This window comes from Oncorhynchus clarkii, chromosome 14, assembly GCF_045791955.1.
Source record: "Oncorhynchus clarkii lewisi isolate Uvic-CL-2024 chromosome 14, UVic_Ocla_1.0, whole genome shotgun sequence".
NCBI lineage: Eukaryota > Metazoa > Chordata > Actinopteri > Salmoniformes > Salmonidae > Oncorhynchus > Oncorhynchus clarkii.
Window position 1 is genome coordinate 19,443,999 of NC_092160.1, and position 19,002 is coordinate 19,463,000.

Sequence of the window (19,002 nt, forward strand, 5' to 3'; positions counted from 1 at the left end):
ATACCCTCTTAAAACTGACTATCCTACCGATCCTTGACTTCGGTGATGTCATTTACAAAATAGCCTCCAACACTCTACTCAGCAAACTGGATGCAGTCTATCACAGTGCCATCCATTTTGTGACCAATGCCCCATTAACTACCCACCGCTGCGACATGTCTGCTCTCGTTGGATGGTCCTCGCTACATATTCGTTGCCAAATCCACTGGCTCCAGGTCATCTATAAGTCTTTGCTAGGTAAAGCGCCACCTTATCTCAGCTTACTGGTCACCATAGCAACACCCACCCGTAGGACGTGCTCCAGCAGGTATATTTCACTGGTCATTCCCAAACCCTACCTTGGTCGCCTTTCCTTCCAGTTCTCTGCTGCTAATGACTGAAACGAATTGCAAAAATCACTGAAGTTGGAGACTTATATCTCCCTCACTAACTTTAAGCGTCAGCTGTCAGAGCAGCTTACCGATCGCTGTAGCTGTACACAGCCCATCTGTAAATAGCCCATCCATCCAACTACCTACCTCATCCCCATATTTGTTTTTGTTTTTCTGCTCTTATGCACACCAGTATTTATACTTGCATATCCTCATCTGCACATGTATCACTCCAGTGTAAATTGCTAAATTGTAATTACTTCGCCACTATTGCCCTATTTATTGCCTTACCTCATTTCATTTGCTCACACTGAATACAGATTTTTCTATTGTGTTATGATTGTACATTTGTTTATCCCATCTGTTTTTGTCGCACTGCTTTGCTTAATCTTGTCGCAGTTGTAAATGAGAACCTGTTCTAAACTGGCCTAACTGGTTAAATAAAGGTGAAAAAAAGGGGTTTCTTTATTTGTACTATTTTCTACATTGTATAATAATAGTGAAGACATCAAAACTATGAAATAACACATACAATCAAGTATTAAACAAATATTCTATATTTGAGTTTTCAAAGTAGCCACCCTATGCCTTGATGACAGCTTTGCACACTCTTGGCTTTCTCTCAACCAGCTTCATGAGGTAGTCACCTGGAATGCGTTTAAATTAGCAGGTGTGCCTTTTTTAATTTGTGGAATTTCTTTCCTTAATGCGTTTGAGCCAATCACTTGTGTTGTGACAAGGTCGGACTAACTCCATATTATGGTAAGAACAGCTCAAATAAGCAAAGAGAAACAACAGTCCAATACTTCAAGAAAAGTTCAGTCAATCTGGAACATTTCAAGAACTTTGAAAGTTTCTTCAAATGCTGTCGCAAAAACCATCAAGCGCTATGATGAAACTGTCTCTGAGGACCGCCACAGGAAAGGAATACCCAGAGTTACCACTGCTGCAGAGGATAAGTTAATTAGTTACTAGACTCAGAAATTGCAGACCAAATAAATGCTTCAGAGTTCAAGTAACTGACACATCTCAACATCAACTGTAAAGGCCTTCATGGTTGAATTGCTGCAAAGAAACCACTACTAAAGGACACCAATAAGAAGAAGGGACTTGCTTGGGCCAAGAAACACAAGCAATGGACATTAGAGTGGAAATATTTCCTTTTGGTCTAATGAGTCCTAATTGACAAAGATTTTTTTGGGGTTCCAAACACTGACTTTGTGATGCAAAGTAGGTCAACTTGTGATCTCCGCACGTGTGGTTCCCACCATGAAGCATGGAGGAGATGTGATGGTGTAGGGTTGCTTTGCTTGTGACACTGCTGGTGATTTATTTAGAATTCAAGGCACACTTAAGCAGCATGGCTACCACAGCATTCTGCAGCGATACACCATCTCATCTGGTTTGCGCTTAGTGGGATCATTTTTTGTTTTTCAACAGGACAATGACACAAATCACACCTCCAGACTGTGTAAAGACTATTTGACAAAGGAGAGTGATTGTGCTGCATCAGATGACCTGGCCTCCACAATGACCAGACCTCAACCCCCATTTGCATAGTTTGGAATGAGTTGGACCGCAGAGTGAAGGAAAAGCAGCCAACAAGTGCTCAGCATATGTGGGAACTTCTTCAGGCCTGTTGGAATAGCATTCCTCATGATGCTGGTTGAGAGAATGTCAAACCAAGTGTGTGCAAAGCTGTCACCAAGGCAAAGGGCGGCTACTTTGAAGAATCTCATCTCAAATACATTTGGGTTACTACATGATTCCATATGTGTTATTTAATAGTTTTGATGTCTTCACTATTCTACAATGTTGAAAAAATAAAGAAAAACCTTGAATGAGTTGGTGTCCCAACTTTTGACTAGTACTGTATATCTATGACCAACAGATGCATATCTGTATTCCCAGTCATGTGAAATGCATAGAATAGGACCTAAAGAATTGTTTTCAATTGACTGATTTCCTTATATGAACTAACTCAGTAAAATCTTAGAAATTGGTTGCAATTTTTTGTTCAGTGTATTTGTAGATTTGAAACCCAAACTGAATCAATGTAATGTGACATTTTCTGTAGCTCTGAAAGAATTTTAGAGTTTAAGGTAAGTAATGTTGTGAGCGTTCCATCTAGCCTATCAGAGGGCAAGGTAGAGCTACTGTCATGCTGCTCAGGCCTATCTAATCCTCTCCGATGTACATGAAGTGCCAAAGGGGGAGGGGCAGGCGAAGTCTCTTCCGGATGTGGGGCCTGGGAGGACTGTGGCCCACCACCCGAGGCGATTTAAGAAGCAAGTGAAGTGTAAAGCATTTTAGAGTCATGAATACTGCAGCAGACGTGTGTGTCAAGCAGCAGTGTGGAGACCAGAGCCCCTGCCTGTTGGTTAATTCATGTTTGTTATGCTTTATGCCGCTAAAGGTTAGCTAATCATCCATGTTGTTCAGAGCTTATCCCCTAGTCAAACCCCTGCATTGTTACCAACTTTTTCTGCAATTTGAGGTGTACTGTTTCGAGCCTTGATGACGTCTGAATTCATCAGTTTGGCCCTCCATGCCGTTCTCATTACCTAGACAACATTAGTATGCATTCATTATTATGACGGCACAACCAAATACGAGGGTTTTGCAGACGTGTCCTTCCTATGTTCCCACGTATAAGCTTGCCAGATGTGGCTCTTAATGAACATGCTGTACATTGCTGCACTTGTAATGGCCTTTGTTTTTGATAACCTTACCACTCCCTAGTGGACTATCCACTCTTTTAGCCAGACTCTCTTTCCTGTCCATCTCCTGAGGGAAAAGCCTGTCTGCTCTGCAGTAGCCCTGCCACAGCCCAACCCTTTCTCCCTCTCTCTCTAGCTGTTCAATGTGCAGGGAAGATTCACAGTGCCCTTCATGCATCCCCCATATGGTCGAGAGGCCTGGGTGGGGGTCTCGTCAGAGTTCCTCTACAGATGAGCGGTCTGGAAATGAATTGCCTATCCTGCAGGTGGTCCACTGAGAGTGCCTTTGCTGGCAGTGCTCCTTTTTTGTCACGGCTCTGACTCAAGCCTTCCAGTCAGAATGCATAGAGATGCTAACATGCTAATGGTTATTGCTTGTTGGACTGATTTGCTTCCTTTGTGATGGCTCTGACTCAGGCCTTCCAGTGAGACAACAGTGAACCATGCTAAAGGCGATTGCCTATTAGGATAACGTGAATTGTTATTGCCTGTTCGGCTAATGGCTATTTAGCTAACATGCTATTGGGCTAACATATTAATGGATGTAGGGATTTTGTCTAACAATGGCCGTAATGGCATTACTTAGAACAGCAAGGCCGTTCAGTTTGTGTGACATGACCTTGTTTAGTATTTTGAGTCACAGATTGCGTTTGGTGTTCTGCAGCAGGATCCTGCCCTCAACCTATTTTGCTCTCAAACTGGTCTTCCTCATCGTACACTAGTCTCAAAAAATCTGACCCTAGGCAACAGTGACTTGGGTCTGTGTTCAATTATATACTTTTTTGGCATAGAGGAAATAAAGGTTTTGCCTGCAAACTTTGATTTTGAATCGTGACGTTCTAGCATGCCTGCCTCGTTTTATTGGTAGAGTCGCCAGAATAGTTTTCATCTTGCCTTTACATCCCCAAAATGTCTTTAATGTGCCATCATTGGCCAGCGTGGCAATCGGTGGGGTCTGTGATGGGAATGTGGGGTGTGTTAAAGGGAGACAGGCAGGTGCAGATGTGTAGGCTCTAGAACCCAGGCTGCCCGGCATATTGATGAAGGCTCAGCTGTGGTGCTCTGTCACTTAGACCCGTAGCTGGCTCCTGGAGGACAACTTATTCGGATGAGAGCCTATCCTCCTGGAATATATAATGGGCCGACCAGGACCAGCTCTTCACAAAGGACCTCATGTATGGTCTCATTCACCGCTGGAGTGCTCCCTTAATTAATTAACAAAGCAATGGTTTTAAGTGGAAAGTGGTTTGTTATAACTTACTGTGATTCGACATTGTGATTTGTTAAAAAGCCTGGTGTTTCTTTAAACATGTTTTGCAGCATTTGATGAAGCCATTTGACCACCGTCTTGTGTCCTGTACAGTAGACTGTGTTGATTTGTCCTGTACACGGTGTTGATTTGTACATTTTTCATCAATGGTGGTAGCAAGATCCTTTTAAACTGTATACTGCTTTCTTGTAGAGCATCTTGTTCAATCATACAAAGACTGTGGGGGTGGTATGGCCTCTATGCTTTTAGAGCAAACTGTATAAATGTTTGATTTGGTTCAAGTTGTGATGTCTCTCCACCTATCCTAGCATTCATTCCCCCTGGCAGTATTCAGTAATGTTATTTGAATAATTAAAATACAAGTGATTTACACTACATGCAGTTGAAGTCGGAAGTTTACATACACCTTAGCCAAGTACATTTAAACTCAGTTTTTCACAATTCCTGACATTTAATCCTAGTAAAAATTCACTGTCTTAGGTCAGTTAGGATCACTACTTTATTTAAAGAATGTGAAATGTCAGAATAACAGTAGAGAGAATGGTTTTTCAGCTTTTATTTCTTTCATCACATTCCCAGTTGGTCAGAAGTTTACATATATTCAATTAGTATTTGGTAGCATTGCCTTTTAAATGGTTTAACTTGGGTCAAACGTTTCAGATAGCCTTCCACAAGCTTCCCACAATAAGTTAGGTGAATTTTGGCCCATTCCTCCTGACAGAGCTGGCGTAACTGAGTCAGGTTTGTAGGCTGTCTTGCTCGCACACGCTTTTTCAGTTCTGCCCATGAATTTTCTATGGGATTGAGGTCAGGGCTTTGTGATGGCCACTCCATTACCTTGACTTTGTTGTCCTTAAGCCATTTTGCCACAACTTTGGAAGTATGCTTGGAGTCATTGCAAACCGTAGTCTGTTTTTTTTAATGGCTGTTTTAGAGCAGTGACTTCTTCCTTGCTGAGCGGCCTTTCAGGGTATGTCGATATAGGACTCGTTTTACTGTGGATATAGATACTTTTGTACCTTTGTTTCCTCCAGCATCTTCACAAGGTTGTTGTTCTGTGATTGATTTGCACTTTTCGCACCACAGTATGTTCATCTCTAGGAGACAGAAGGCTTCTCCTTCCTGAGCGGTATGACGGCTGCGTGGTACCATGATGTTTAATACTTGCGTACTATTGTTTGTACAGATGAACGTGGTACCTTCAGGCTTTTGGAAATTGCTCCCAAGAATGAACCAGACTTGTGTATGTCTACAATTATTTGATTTCTTTTGAATTTTCCATGATGTCAAGCAAAGAGGCACTGAGTTGAAGGTAGGCCTTGAAATACATCCACAGGTGCACCTCCAATTGACTCAAATGATATCAATTAGCCTATCTATTTGTCAGTTTCTTCTGAAACTCGTCAGTCTATTCTTGTTCTAAGAAATTAAGGCTATTACATGGCTTTTTTTCTGGCCACTCTTCTGTAAAACCCAGCTCTGTGGAGTGTACGGCTTAGTGGTCCTACGGACAGATACTCCAATCTCCGCTGTGGAGCTTTGCAGCTCCTTCAGGGTTATCTTTGTTGTGCCTCTGATTAATGCCCACCTTGCCTGGTCTGTGAGTTTTGGTGAGCGGCCCAGTCTTGGCAGGTTTGTTGTGGTGCCATATTCTTTCAAAAAAAAAATATTAAGGGATTTAACGGTGCTCTGTGGGATGTTCAAAGTTTTGTATATATTTTTATAACCCAACCCTGATCTGTACTTCCCAACAACTTTAACTTTGTCCCTGACCGGTTTGAAGAGTGCCTTGGTCTTCATGGTGCTGCTTGCTTAGTGGTGACCCTTGCTTAGTGGTATTGCAGACTCTGGGGCCTTTCAGAACAGGTGTACGGTCGTGGCCAAAAGTTTTGAATGACACAAATATACATTTTTGTTTGTATGATTCTAATTTGCATATACTCCAGAATGTTATGAAGAGTGATCAGATGAATTGCAATTAATTTCAAAGTCCCTCTTTGAAATGCAAATGAACTGAATCCCCAAAAAACATTTCCACTGCATTTCAGCACTGCCACAAAAGATCAGCTGACATGTCAGTGATGACAAAGACAAGGCTGGAGATCACTCTCATGCTGATTGAGTTTGAATAACAGACTGGAAGCTTCAGAAGGAGGGTGGTGCTTGGAATCATTGTTCTTCCTCTGTCAACCATGGTTACCTGCAAGGAAACATGTGCTGTCATCATTGCTTTGCAGGAAAAGGGCTTCACAGGAAAGGATATTGCTGCCAGTAAGATTGCACCTAAATCAACCATTTATTGGGTCATCAAGAACTTCAAGGAGAGCGGTTCAATTGTTGTGAAGAAGGCTTCAGGGCGCCCAAGAAAGTCCAGCAACCCCCAGGAACGTCTCCTTAAGTTGATTCAGCTGCGGGATCAGGGCACCAACAGTACAGAGCTTGCTCAGGAATGGCAGCAGGCAGGTGTGAGTGCATCTGCATGCACAGTGAGGCAAAGACTTTTGGAGGATGGCCTGGTGTCAAGAAGGGCAGAAAAGAAGCCACTTCTCTCCAGGAAAAACATCAGGGACAGACTGATATTCTGCAAAAGGTACAGGGATTGGACTGCTGAGGACAGGGGTAAAGTCGTTTTCTCTGAATCCCCTTTCTGATTGTTTGGGGCATCCGGATAAGACGAGGTGCGTGCTACCATCAGTTCTGTGTCATGCCAACAGTAAAGCATCCTGAGACCATTCATGTATGGGGTTGCTTCTCAGCCAAGGGAGTGGGCTCACTAACAATTATTCCTAAGAACACAACCATGAATAAAGAATGGTACCAACACATCCTCCGAGAGCAACTTCTCCCGACCATCCAGGAACAGTTTGGTGACGAACAATGCCTTTTCCAGCATGATGGAGCACCTTGCCATAAGGCAAAAGTGATAACTAAGTGTCTCAGGGAACAAACATCGATATTTTGGGTCCATGGCCAGGAAACTCCCCAAACCCTAATCCCATTAAGAATTTGTGGTCAATCCTCAAGAGGCAGGTGGACAAACAAAAACCCACAAATTCTGACAAACTCCAAGCATTGATTATGCAAGAATGGGCTGCCATCAGTGAGGATGTGGCCCAGAAGTTAATTGACAGCATGCCAGGGCGGATTGCAGAGGTCTTGAAAAAGAAGGGTCAACACTGCAAATGTTGACTCTTTGCATCAACTTCATGTAATTGTCAATTAAAGCCTTTGACACAAGCCTTTGACACATGAAATGCTTATAATTATAGTTCAGTATTCCATAGTAACATCTGATAAAAATATCTAAAGACACTGAAGCAGCAAACTTTGTGGAAATTAATGTTTGTGTCATTCTCAACTTTTGGCCACGACTGTGTGTATATACTGAGATCATGTGACACTTAGATTGCACACAGGTGGACATTATTTAACTAATTACGTGACTTCTGAAGGTAATTGGTTGCACCAGATCTTATTTAGGGGCTTCATAGCAAAGGGGATGAATACATATGCACGCCCCACTTTTCCGTTAATTCTTTTAAAATACTTTGACACAAGTTTTTTTTTTAAATCACTTCACCAATGTGGACTGTTTGTATGTCCATTACGTCATATCCAAATAAAAATCAATTTAAATTACAAGTTGTAATGCAACAAAATAGGAAAAACATCAAGGGGGATGAATACTTCTGCAAGGCATTGTAGCATGTGAAAATCATCTATCATCGGTTGCAACACTCACTACCAAGTTCCAAACTGCCTCTGGCGGCAATCTCAGCACAAGAACCGTTTGCCGGGAAACTCATGAAATGGGTTTCCGTGGCCGAGTAGCCACACACAAGCTTAAAAGATCACCATGCGCATTTTGCTGGTGTGATGTAATGCTCGCCGCCAGTGGACTCTGGAGCAGTGGAAACGTGTTCTCTGGAATGATGAATCCCGCTTCATCATCTTGCAGTCAGACGGACGAATCTGGGTTTGGCGGATGCCAGGATAATGCTATCTGCCCCAATGCGGTCTGGGGCTGTTTTTCATGGTCCGGGATAGTCCCCTTAGTTCCAGTGAAGGGTAATCTTAACACTGACTATGACATTCTAGACAATTCTGTGTTTCCAACTTTGTGGCAACAGTGGGGAAGGCCCTTTTCCTGTTTCATTATGACAATGCCCCCGTGCACAAAGCGAGGTCCATACAGAAATGCTTTGTCGATCGGTGTGGAAGAACTTGACTGGCCTGCACAGAGCCCTGACCTCAAACACACCAAACACCTTATGGATGAATTGGAACGCCGACTGCGAGCCAGGCCTAATCGCCCAACATCAGTGCTCGACCTCACTAATGCTCTTGTGGCTGAATGGAAGCAAGGCCCCACAGCAATTTTTCCAACATCTAATGGAAAGCCTTCCCAGAAGAGAGGAGGCTGTTATAGCAGCAAAGGGGGGACCAACACCATATTAATGCCAATGATTTTGAAATGAGATGGTCGACGAGCAGGTGTCCACATATTTTTGTACATCTAGTGTTTGTAAAACAGGACTATATACTAGAGGTCGACCGATTTTAATTGGAATGGGCGATTTAATTAGGGCCGATTTTCAAGTTTTCATAACAATCGGTAATCAGCATTTTTGGACACCGATTATGGCCGATTACATTGCACTCCACGAGGAGACTGCGTGGCAGGCTGACTACCTTTTTACGCTAGTGCAGCAAGGAGCCAAGGTACGTTGCTAGCTAGCATTCATTTTATCTTATAAAAAAACAATCAATCTTAACATAATCAGTAGTTAACTATACATGGTTGATATTAATAGTTTATCTAGCTTGTCCTGCGTTGCATATAATCGATGCGGTACCTGTTAATTTCTCATCGGATCACAGCCTACTTCGCCAAACGGGTGATGATTTAACAAGCGCATTCGAAAAAAGCACTGTCGTTGCACCAATGTGTACCTAACCATAAACATCAATGCCTTTCTTAATCAATACACATGTATATATTTTTAAACCTGCATATTTAGTTAATATTGCCTGCTAACATGAATTTATTTTAATGATGGAAATTGTTTCACTTCTCTTGCGTTCTGTGCAAGCAGAGTCAGGGTATATGCAGCAGTTTGGGCTGCCTGGCTCGTAGCAAACTGTGTGAAGACCATTTCTTCCTAACAAAGACCGTAATTCATTTGTCGGAATTGTACATAATTATGAAATAACGTTGAAGGTTGTGCAATGTTAACCCCAATATTTAGACTTGGATGCCACCCGTTCGATGAAATAGGGAACGGTTCCGTATTCCACTGAAAGAATAAACGTTTTGTTTTCGAAATGATAGTTTCCGGATTTTACCATATTAATGACCTAAGGCTCGTATTTCTGTGTGTTATAATTAAGTCTATGATTTGACAGAGTAGTCTGACTGAGTGGTGGTAGGCAGCAGCAGGCTCGTAAGCATTCATTCAAACAGCACTTTCCTGCATTTGCCAGCAGCTCTTCGCTGTTTATGACTTCAAACCTATCAACTCCAGAGATTAGGCTGGCAATGCTAAAGTACCTATTAGAACATCCAATAGTCAAAGGTATATGAAATACACACAGAGAGAAATAGTCCTATAATAACAACAACCTAAAACTTCTTACCTGGGAATATTGATGACTCATGTTAAAAGGAACCACCAGCTTTCATATGTTCTCATGTTCTGAGCAAGGAACTTAAATGTTAGCTTTTTGCATGGCAAATATTGCACTTTTACTTTCTTCTCCAACACTTTGTTTTTGCATTATTTAAACCAAATTGAACATGTTTCATTATTTATTTGAGACTAAATAGATTTTATTGATGTATTGTATTAAGTTAAAATAAGTGTTCATTCAGTAGTTGAAATTGTCATTATTACAAATATATATAAAAATTGTGCGATTTTTATTTATTTTTAAATCGGTATCAGCTTTTTTTGGTCCTCCAATAATTGGTATCAGTGTTGAAAAAAATCATAATCGGTCGACCTCTACTATATACCCTGACACAGCAAGACACATCGTCCCAGGTTCAGGCTAATAAATAACAATAACATCATGATTTTTTAAAATTTTTAATAAATGTAATTCACTGACATTCTTAAGGTTCAACTATTCTGGTGTGTGTACTTCCAAAGCCCTTCATCTTTATCAGCCGGTGTGGCTCAACTCACAGCTTTACTGTGTAGATATTCAACACAATAGGAACCTTGATTTCCACCGGCTTTGAATACAATTCTTTGAAGTGGAGCTGGCAACAGGCAGTGGAGCTGGCAACAGGCAGTGGAGCTGGCAACAGGCAGTGGAGCTGGCAACAGGCAGTGGAGCTGGCAACAGGCAGTGGAGCTGGCAACAGGCAGTGCAAGATTCTCATTACATACACTCTACTATATATTTGTCTAGTAGAGGCACTGTGGGTCAATTTAAAAGAAAAATTTATCCTTTGGTTTAGTCTGGTATATTTAGTCAACTGAAAATGTGTACTGTACAAAAATATAAACACAACATGTAAAGTGTTGGTCCATGTTTTATGAGCTGAAATAAAATATCCCAGAAATGTTCTATACGCACAAAAGCTAATTTCTCTCTAATTTTGTGCACAAATCTGCCAAGATAATGAATCCACCTGACCGGTGTGGCATATCAAGAAGCTGATTAAACTGCATGATCATTACACAGGTGCAACTTGTGCTGGGACCAATAAAAGGCCACTCTAAAATGTGCAGTATTGTCACACAACACAATGCCACAGATGTCTGTGTAATTGGCGTGCTGACTGCAGGAATGTCCACCAGAGCTTTTGCCAGAGAATTGAATGCTCCTTTCTCTACCATAAGCCGCCTCAAGATGTTTGGCAGTATGCCTAACCGGCCTTACTACCACAGACCACGTGTAACCATGCCAGCCCAGGACCTCCACATCTGGCTTCTTCACCTGAGGGATAGTCTGAGACCAGCTGATGAAACTGTGGTTTTGCATGACTTAAGAATTTCTGCACAAACTGACAAACCGTCTCCGTGAAGCTCATCTGCATGCTCGTCGTCCTCACCAGGGTCTTGACCTGACTGCAGTTCGGCGTCGTAACTGACTTCTTCAGTGGGCAAATATTCCCCTTCGATGGCCACTGGCATGCTGGAGAAGTGTGCTCTTCACGGATGAATCCTGGTTTCAACTCTACCTAACCTCCATGTTTCAACATGATAATAATGCACGGCCCCATGTCTCAAGGATCTGTAGACAATTCCTGGAAGCTGAAAATGTTCTAGTTCTTCTATGGCCTGCATACTCAACAGACGTTACCCATTGAGCATGTTTGGGATGCTCTGGATCGACGTGTACGACAGCGTGTTCCAATATCCAGCAACTTCGCATAGCCATTGAAGAGGAGTGGGACAACATTCCACAGGCCACAGTCTGATCAACTTGATGCGAAGGAGATGTTGCGCTGCATGAGGAAATGTTGGTCACACCAGATACTGACTGGTTTTCAAATCCATGGTGACCAAAATATGCATGTCTGTATTCCAAAATCCATAGCGTCTAATGAATTTATTTCAATTGACTGATTTCCTTTTGAACTGTAACTGAGTAAAATATTTTGAAATTGTTGCATTTATGTTTTTGTTCTGTGTAATTTCCCTGTGGTCTGTGACTCCTAAATGTGACCAACCTTGATTAAAACATGACTGAATAAAAATTATTATTCCTGGTTAAAATACAATTTATACCAAGAGTAGGCTAAACCTGTATTTGTGAAACTTGCATTACACAGTATGATAATGACTAGATTTGTTAACTGAGTATAAACCAAAATGGGCACCTTTTGTTGATGTCTCCTTTCCCTCCGTTTTTCACAGAGGCGACCAATGGGAACGTCCCGGCTGGGCAGCGACCTCCACCTCGGATCCGCAACGTCCAAATCAATGGGCAGATTGTCAAACTGAAGTACTGCTACACCTGCAAGATCTTCCGACCACCTCGTGCCTCACACTGCAGTATATGTGACAACTGCGTGGGTAAGGGAGAGCACTCTTCTCCCTCCTGCTCTCTTCAGTTTTTAATTCATTTTGTTATCATAGAAGAATTCACTCTGACACTGGGTATTGTGTTGGGGACTAGCTTTTCTTTTATCAGTGGGTGAAGGACACATTCTACAGAAGTTTTTAAATGTTTGCTCAAGACTTGACCTTGCCTACATTGATTTGTCAATGTTGTTAAAACCACACAGAGGGCAGTTCCATGGAAAATGCCTTCCTTCCAGATAATAACCACGCCCACTAGTTTTATTCAAAATGTGATTTAGATTTTTTTTTTACAAAAAAAATTCTGTGAAATACAACACAGACTTGATTGCATTGAGGAAGAAGTAGTCTATTTTTGTTTCGTCTTGCTCCTGGTCAAAGCTGTATGTACATCAAACCCTCTCCCTTCCTTGATAGTATAGAGCCCTTAGTGCAGAGTATCCTGTAAGGAGACAGGCTGCTGTGTCATGATGGGGGTGTGTGACCCAGACAGACTGTAGCAGGTGCACTGGCCCCACACAGACGGCCCTGTGTTCTAACCATGACTGTGCATAGAGGCACACACTGATCCTCCACCGTCTTCTCTATCCTCACTCTGTACTTGTGGGCGCGGGCGTGTGTGCCATATATGATTTAGTAGTCTATTATCTACACGAGGCTCATATACCGTACATCAACAGACCATGCGTATATCTGATGGTTCTTCCTCATTGTTATTATGCTCCAATGCAGAAGTCTTCCCACCTGCATGCTGTCATAATTTTCATTTAAATAATGTTGTGAAACTATCCAGGGTGTTCTTGTTATCTGCCACAGGGAGAACCGTTTAAAGCAAGATGTTTTGCCTCGGAAGCTATCTGACCCGGCATTGACTCTGGTAATAATGAGATGGGGGTCACTATATTCAGACCAGAGGGAATTATAAGGAAACGGCTCCTATTGCTTGTAATAACCGTGTGCTCGTCTTTGAGGGTTAGTGACCTTTTGTAGCAGAGGACATTTGGATACCTTTGTTGAACAGGTTGTTGTCAGAATTAGTTGTCAATGTCTACCTAGCTAAACGCGTGGAAGGCAATGTGATGCCAATATGTTGGTCTGCCAAATTCATTACGTGTGTGTGTGTGTGTGTGTTTGTGTGTGTGTGTGTGTGTGTGTGTCTCTCTTTGTTATAGCCTGCAGTTTACTCTTTGTTAGTCAAATGTTTTTTACTATCTTTGATACATTAAACCAGCAGAACTTTGGGGAAGGGTCTATCCTATGCACTCATTGGCATCTCCAAGTTAAATTTAACTAAGTTAGTTTTTTTGTGTCTATGATGGAGTGGCGTTTGATCCCATGGCCCCAGAACCTCTTCCCATCGGTCTTTAACCTCATTGGTCTTTAACCTCATCCACCTCGGTCTTTAACCTCATCCACCTCGGTCTTTAACCTCATCCCCCTCTTCTCTACAGATCGCTTTGACCATCACTGCCCCTGGGTGGGCAACTGTGTGGGCAAGAGGAACTACCGTTACTTCTACCTGTTCACCCTGTCCCTGTCTCTGCTCACCATCTACATCTTCACCTTCAATATCGTACACGTGGTGATGCGTGAGTATTCTCCTGGAGCTACAGGGAGGGGTGTGTGTGTGTATGTGTGGGGCTTGGCACGCAGGAATGTTACTGTTGTGTCACAGCCAAGACCAGAGCAGCTTTTGGTATTATATTCTAAGGTAGGTCCAGGTCAGTTTCAGACCATGACAGATTTCAAGACATGGTGTTTACAGATTGGTGGATAGGAAATGCACAGGTTTGCAGGAAGCTGTCACTATTGATAGTTGAGGGAATGTAACCAAACTGGATGGGGCTTGTCAAGTGAGTGATGTGGGCTAAATATGGTGATGAAACCGAGACCTAGTTCAGCTGAGGCTTGACTAAAGCGTGAAATGACATGCAACGCTAACTGCCTGGATGACACACACTCTCTTTTGTGTTCCTATATGGGCCTTTACAGACAGCAGGAGGGCAGGGAAAAGCATAGAGCATTTAAAGTCAGAATAATTAGCTCCAGGCTTCTGAGCTTAATTCAAGCCTCAGTCAGCGTGCTGTCAATGTTGTCCCTAATTTGTATTAATATTTTTTTCTTTTTAATGGTATGGTGGAGTGAGTGAGAGGGGAATATTTAAGTGCATGTCTTAGAGCGTATTAGATGTGTGTTTGAGAGCTTGAGTGTATCACAGAAACCCTCTTAACTATGTACACGTCTCTACAGGCTCGGTGAACTCCGGGTTTGTGAAGACACTACAGGACACACCTGGGACATATCCTTTCAGTTCCACAAAGTTTGGGGTCACTTAGAAATGTCCTTGTTTTTGAAAGAAAAGAAAAATAAATTGTCCATTTAAAATAACATCAAATTGATCAGAAATACAGTGTAGACATTGTTAATGTTGTAAATGACTATTGTAACTGAAAACTGCCTCAATACCATCTGTTTATTAACCTTTAGGGCCACCGTAGCTTCCCCCTTAGGGCCACCGTAGCTTCCCCCTTAGGGCCACCGTAGCTTCCCCCTTAGGGCCACCGTAGCTTCCCCCTTAGGGCCACCGTAGCTTCCCCCTTAGGGCCTCCGTAGCTTCCCCCTTAGGGCCACTAAAAGAAACGAGGACACTGTTAATAATACAGAATTTAGTTTGAGTCAAATTGAGTTATAAGCTGAATCGTCACAGGGACATGGAATGTCAAAAGACCTAATAAATCATTAGTGATTGCAGTAATGTCATGAAAGACCTATCCTTGACCTGTTAACTTTGAGAGCTTGTAGTGCAGTATCTGTGCTGTTGTTTCCTTAACCTGATCCCACTGTGCTGGAAGTGCTGGTGTGCTTCTTCACCTTGTGGTCAGTGGTGGGACTGACAGGCTTCCATACTTACCTGATCTCCCTCAACCAGACCACCAATGAGGACGTGAGTATCTATATTCTCTACCATTCTCTATATTATGTCTCAATAGTTTAAACTAGCGTCCTCTATCACTGGTGATTTAAAGAATGGAGATATGGAAAGGGAGGACATTTTAGATTAACACAGCTGGTCGTCTTGAAAATATTAGACCTAGGGCAGCAGCTCTAGGTCAGGGAATCATGATGGATTATCTTGGTCAATTAGATTTAACAATAATAATAATTATTCTGTGGAGTGTCCTTTTCAGACAGACAACTCTTACAACAAATCACAAGTTTGGGTAGACGGGGCTTAAAATTGTGCTCATTAAAAACTCTTACCATAGCCAGTAGGCAGACCTGCCAGAATGTTGCGATATAAAACCAAAGTTTGCAGGCAAAACCTTTGCAGTGGTTTTAGTGAAGGTGATTGATACAAACTAGCCACTTGTGAAACTCACTCTCTTGCTAGTTACTATTTTGTGTCCGGGGGATGTTTACGCTAGGGCAACAAGTGGATAAGGCAATGTTGTAAGAAAGCCGGATGTCTCCACTCTGCCCTTTCCTCTCTGCCAAACCACGTTTAAGTACAGGCGGGTATGCTGGAACATTGGTGCGTTGCGGGAGGCAAGCCGTCTCTCTAGAGACACTACACAGCTGGACACTTGAGTAAAACGTTTTTACATGACCACAGATCTGGGTTCAGATGAACCCTTCCCATAGTACTTAACCATAAGGAGCTGCAATAAGATCGAACCCTGTGTCAGTTGTTAGGATCTTCTTCACTCCAGGGTACTGTTAATGCTAAAAGGGGAGTACTAACATGACGGGGCTTCATGTGGCTGGACAGATACACACTTAGGGTGGGTAGTGTAAACATTACAGTTATACCACCTGTCACCTAGGCAACCACACACCCTTTTTGTGCTTTGCAGTCTTAGTTGGCACTAAAAGGCTGGAATCAATCAAATCCGTCATAGCAATGTTTACTTTATATGACCATTGCGTATGAACGGCAATGCAGGAGTGACTGAAGTTTGATACCTGGCACTCTTAGATACTCAAATCCGTGGGTATTACATAAACAAAACCATTAAAAAAATAATAATAATTAAAAAACCTTTTGAATATTGAGGCATTTGACAAGTTTGTCAGTGTCGCTACCGCCTCCCCTTGCCCTCACTCCCAGCTGACCTTGTGTTGGTGTGGCGGGAGGATTCTGCTCTGCAGTAATGTCCTGTGTATGCAGCCGTACAGTGCCTTCGGAAAGTATTCAGACCCCCTGACCTTTTCCACATTTTTGTTTACGAAATAGTTTTCCCCCTCATCAATCTAGACACAGTAGCCTATAATGACAAAGCAAAAATGGGTTATTAGACATTTTTGCAAATTTATAAAAAAATTTTTTTAAATGATCACATTTACATGAGTATTCAGACCCTCTCATCAAGTGTGCTTGGGTATGACACTACAAGCTTGGCACACCTGTATTTGAGTTTCTTCCAATCTTCTCTGCAGAACCTCTCAAGCTCTGTCAGGTTTGATTGGGAATGTTGCTGCAAAACAATTTTCAGGTCTTTCCAGAGATTCAAGTCCAGGCTCTGGCTGGGCCATTCAAGGACATTCAGAGACTTTTCCCGAAGCACTCCTGCATTGTCTTGGATGTGTGCTTAGGGTTGTTGTCCTGTTGGAAGGTGAACCTTCGCCCCAGTCTGACGTCCTGAGCGCTCTGGAGCAGGTTTTCATCAAGGATCTCTCTGTACTTCGCTTCATTAATCGTTGCCTCGATCCTGCCTCGTCTCCCAGTCCCTGCTGATGAAAAACATCCCCACAGCATGATGCTGCCACCACCATGCTTCACTTTAGGGATGGTGTCAGGTTTCCTCCAGATGTGACGCTTGGCATTCAAGCCAAAGAGCGCAATCTTGGTTTCATCATACCAGAGAATCTTGTTTCTCATGGTCTAAGAGTCTTTAGGTACCTTTTTGGCAAACTCCAAGCGGGCTGTCGTGCCTTTTACTGAGGAGTGGCTTCTGTCTGGCCACTCTACCATAAAGGCCTGGTGGAGTGTTGCAGAGATGGTTGTCCTTCCGGAAGGTTCTCCCATCTCCACAGAGCAACTCTCAAGCTCTGTCAGAGTGACCATCGGGTTCTTGCTCACCTCCCTGACCAAGGCCCTGCTCCCCCGATTGCTCAGTTTGGCCATGCGGTCAGCTCTTGGAATATTCTTGGTGGTTCCAAACTTCTTCCATTTAAGAATGATGGAGGCCACTGTGTTCTTGGGGACCTTCAAAGTTGCAGACATTTTTTGGTACCCTTCCCTAGATCTGTGCCTCGACACAATCCTGTCGCGAGAGCTCTACGGACAATTATTTTGGCGTCATGGCTTGGTTTTTGCTTTGACATGCACTGTCAACTGTGGGACATTTTATATAGACAGGTGTGCCTTTCCAAATCATGTCCAATCAATTGCATTTACAGCAGGTGGACTCCAACTTAGAAACATCTCAAGGATGATCAAAGGAAACAGGGCACACCCGAGCTCAATTTTGGGGTCTGAATACTTATGTAAATAAGATATTTCAGTTTTTATTTTTAATACATTTGTAAAACATCTGTCTTAAAACCTGTTTTTGCTTTGACATTATGGGCTATTGTGTGTATATTGCTGAGGATTTTTAATTTTTTAATACATAATTTTTAATACATTTTAGAATATGGCTGTAACAACAAAATGTGGAAAAGTCAAATGGTCTGAATATTTTCTGAAGGCACTGTATGTCTGTATCCAAGTCTCTCCCAGATGTGCTGGCAAGAGGCAGAGATGGCAGCAGTAGTAGCTGTTGAGAGCTGCAGAGCTCTTTCTCTACTTTAATGTTTGTATTATTCCTCTTCTTTCTCCCCCTGCGCGCTGCCAGCCATATTTTTACTGGTATTGAGCAGTGTGAGCAAAATGAGCCACTGTCACTTTGGTAGCAACACAGCACCGTGGCTGTCAGCCCGCCTTGTCTGTCATCAGGCTAATAATAGACATATCAATACCTGCAGGACCTTGGCCCGCAGCCAAACGTGTGTCGTAATGTGACTGTCATTAATGCGATGACATGCTATTTATCGAATAATTAACTGTAATTATTACGTGATTCATTTAATCATGTAACAATCAACTCATTAGTAACCTGGGGTACCATGGAAAAAGTTTGTTTGAGTTACCGTTTATCGAATTAACTCAAGAATAGATCAGAATATCTCTATCATAGCAGTCAATCATTTGTTCATATCAATCTTATTCTGAACGTCGCATAATCCATTAAATCTGCACGAACCCTAGTCCACATGACTCAGCGATAGACACATTGGCTTAGTTAGTAAATAAATAATTAACTAAATAATCACACTTAATTACATAAACACACCCACGATAGATTATACATTGATTACTAACAATGCGATAAAACGTCCCTAGTGGACTAACCCGGTATGACGGCTGGTTACACAATGAAAGGGGTGGGGAGAGAAGGAGAGACAAAGGAATTCAACGATCGTACATACAGTTGAATAATACGCGCATCGAACATATGAATATTTAGCACCCTAACAACCGCTCATTTGTATTTAGAAATGCAATGTACATATTTTTCACTTGTATGTCTTTGTCGTCTCTCTGAAATCACCCGATCCGTCTG

General features: G+C 42.4%; 1 protein-coding gene across 2 annotated transcripts in view; it reads left to right on the forward strand.

The window, feature by feature from the left end:
* Nucleotides 1-19,002, forward strand: part of LOC139366381 (palmitoyltransferase ZDHHC9-like) — a 45,587-nt gene that overhangs the window by 20,266 nt on the left and 6,319 nt on the right. For both annotated transcript variants that reach the window (XM_071103812.1, XM_071103813.1), the window contains exons 3-6: nucleotides 12,233-12,391; nucleotides 13,849-13,986; nucleotides 14,648-14,696; nucleotides 15,239-15,341. In XM_071103812.1, coding sequence (XP_070959913.1) covers nucleotides 12,233-12,391; nucleotides 13,849-13,986; nucleotides 14,648-14,696; nucleotides 15,239-15,341 — 449 coding nt within the window. The remainder of the gene's footprint in view (nucleotides 1-12,232; nucleotides 12,392-13,848; nucleotides 13,987-14,647; nucleotides 14,697-15,238; nucleotides 15,342-19,002) is intronic.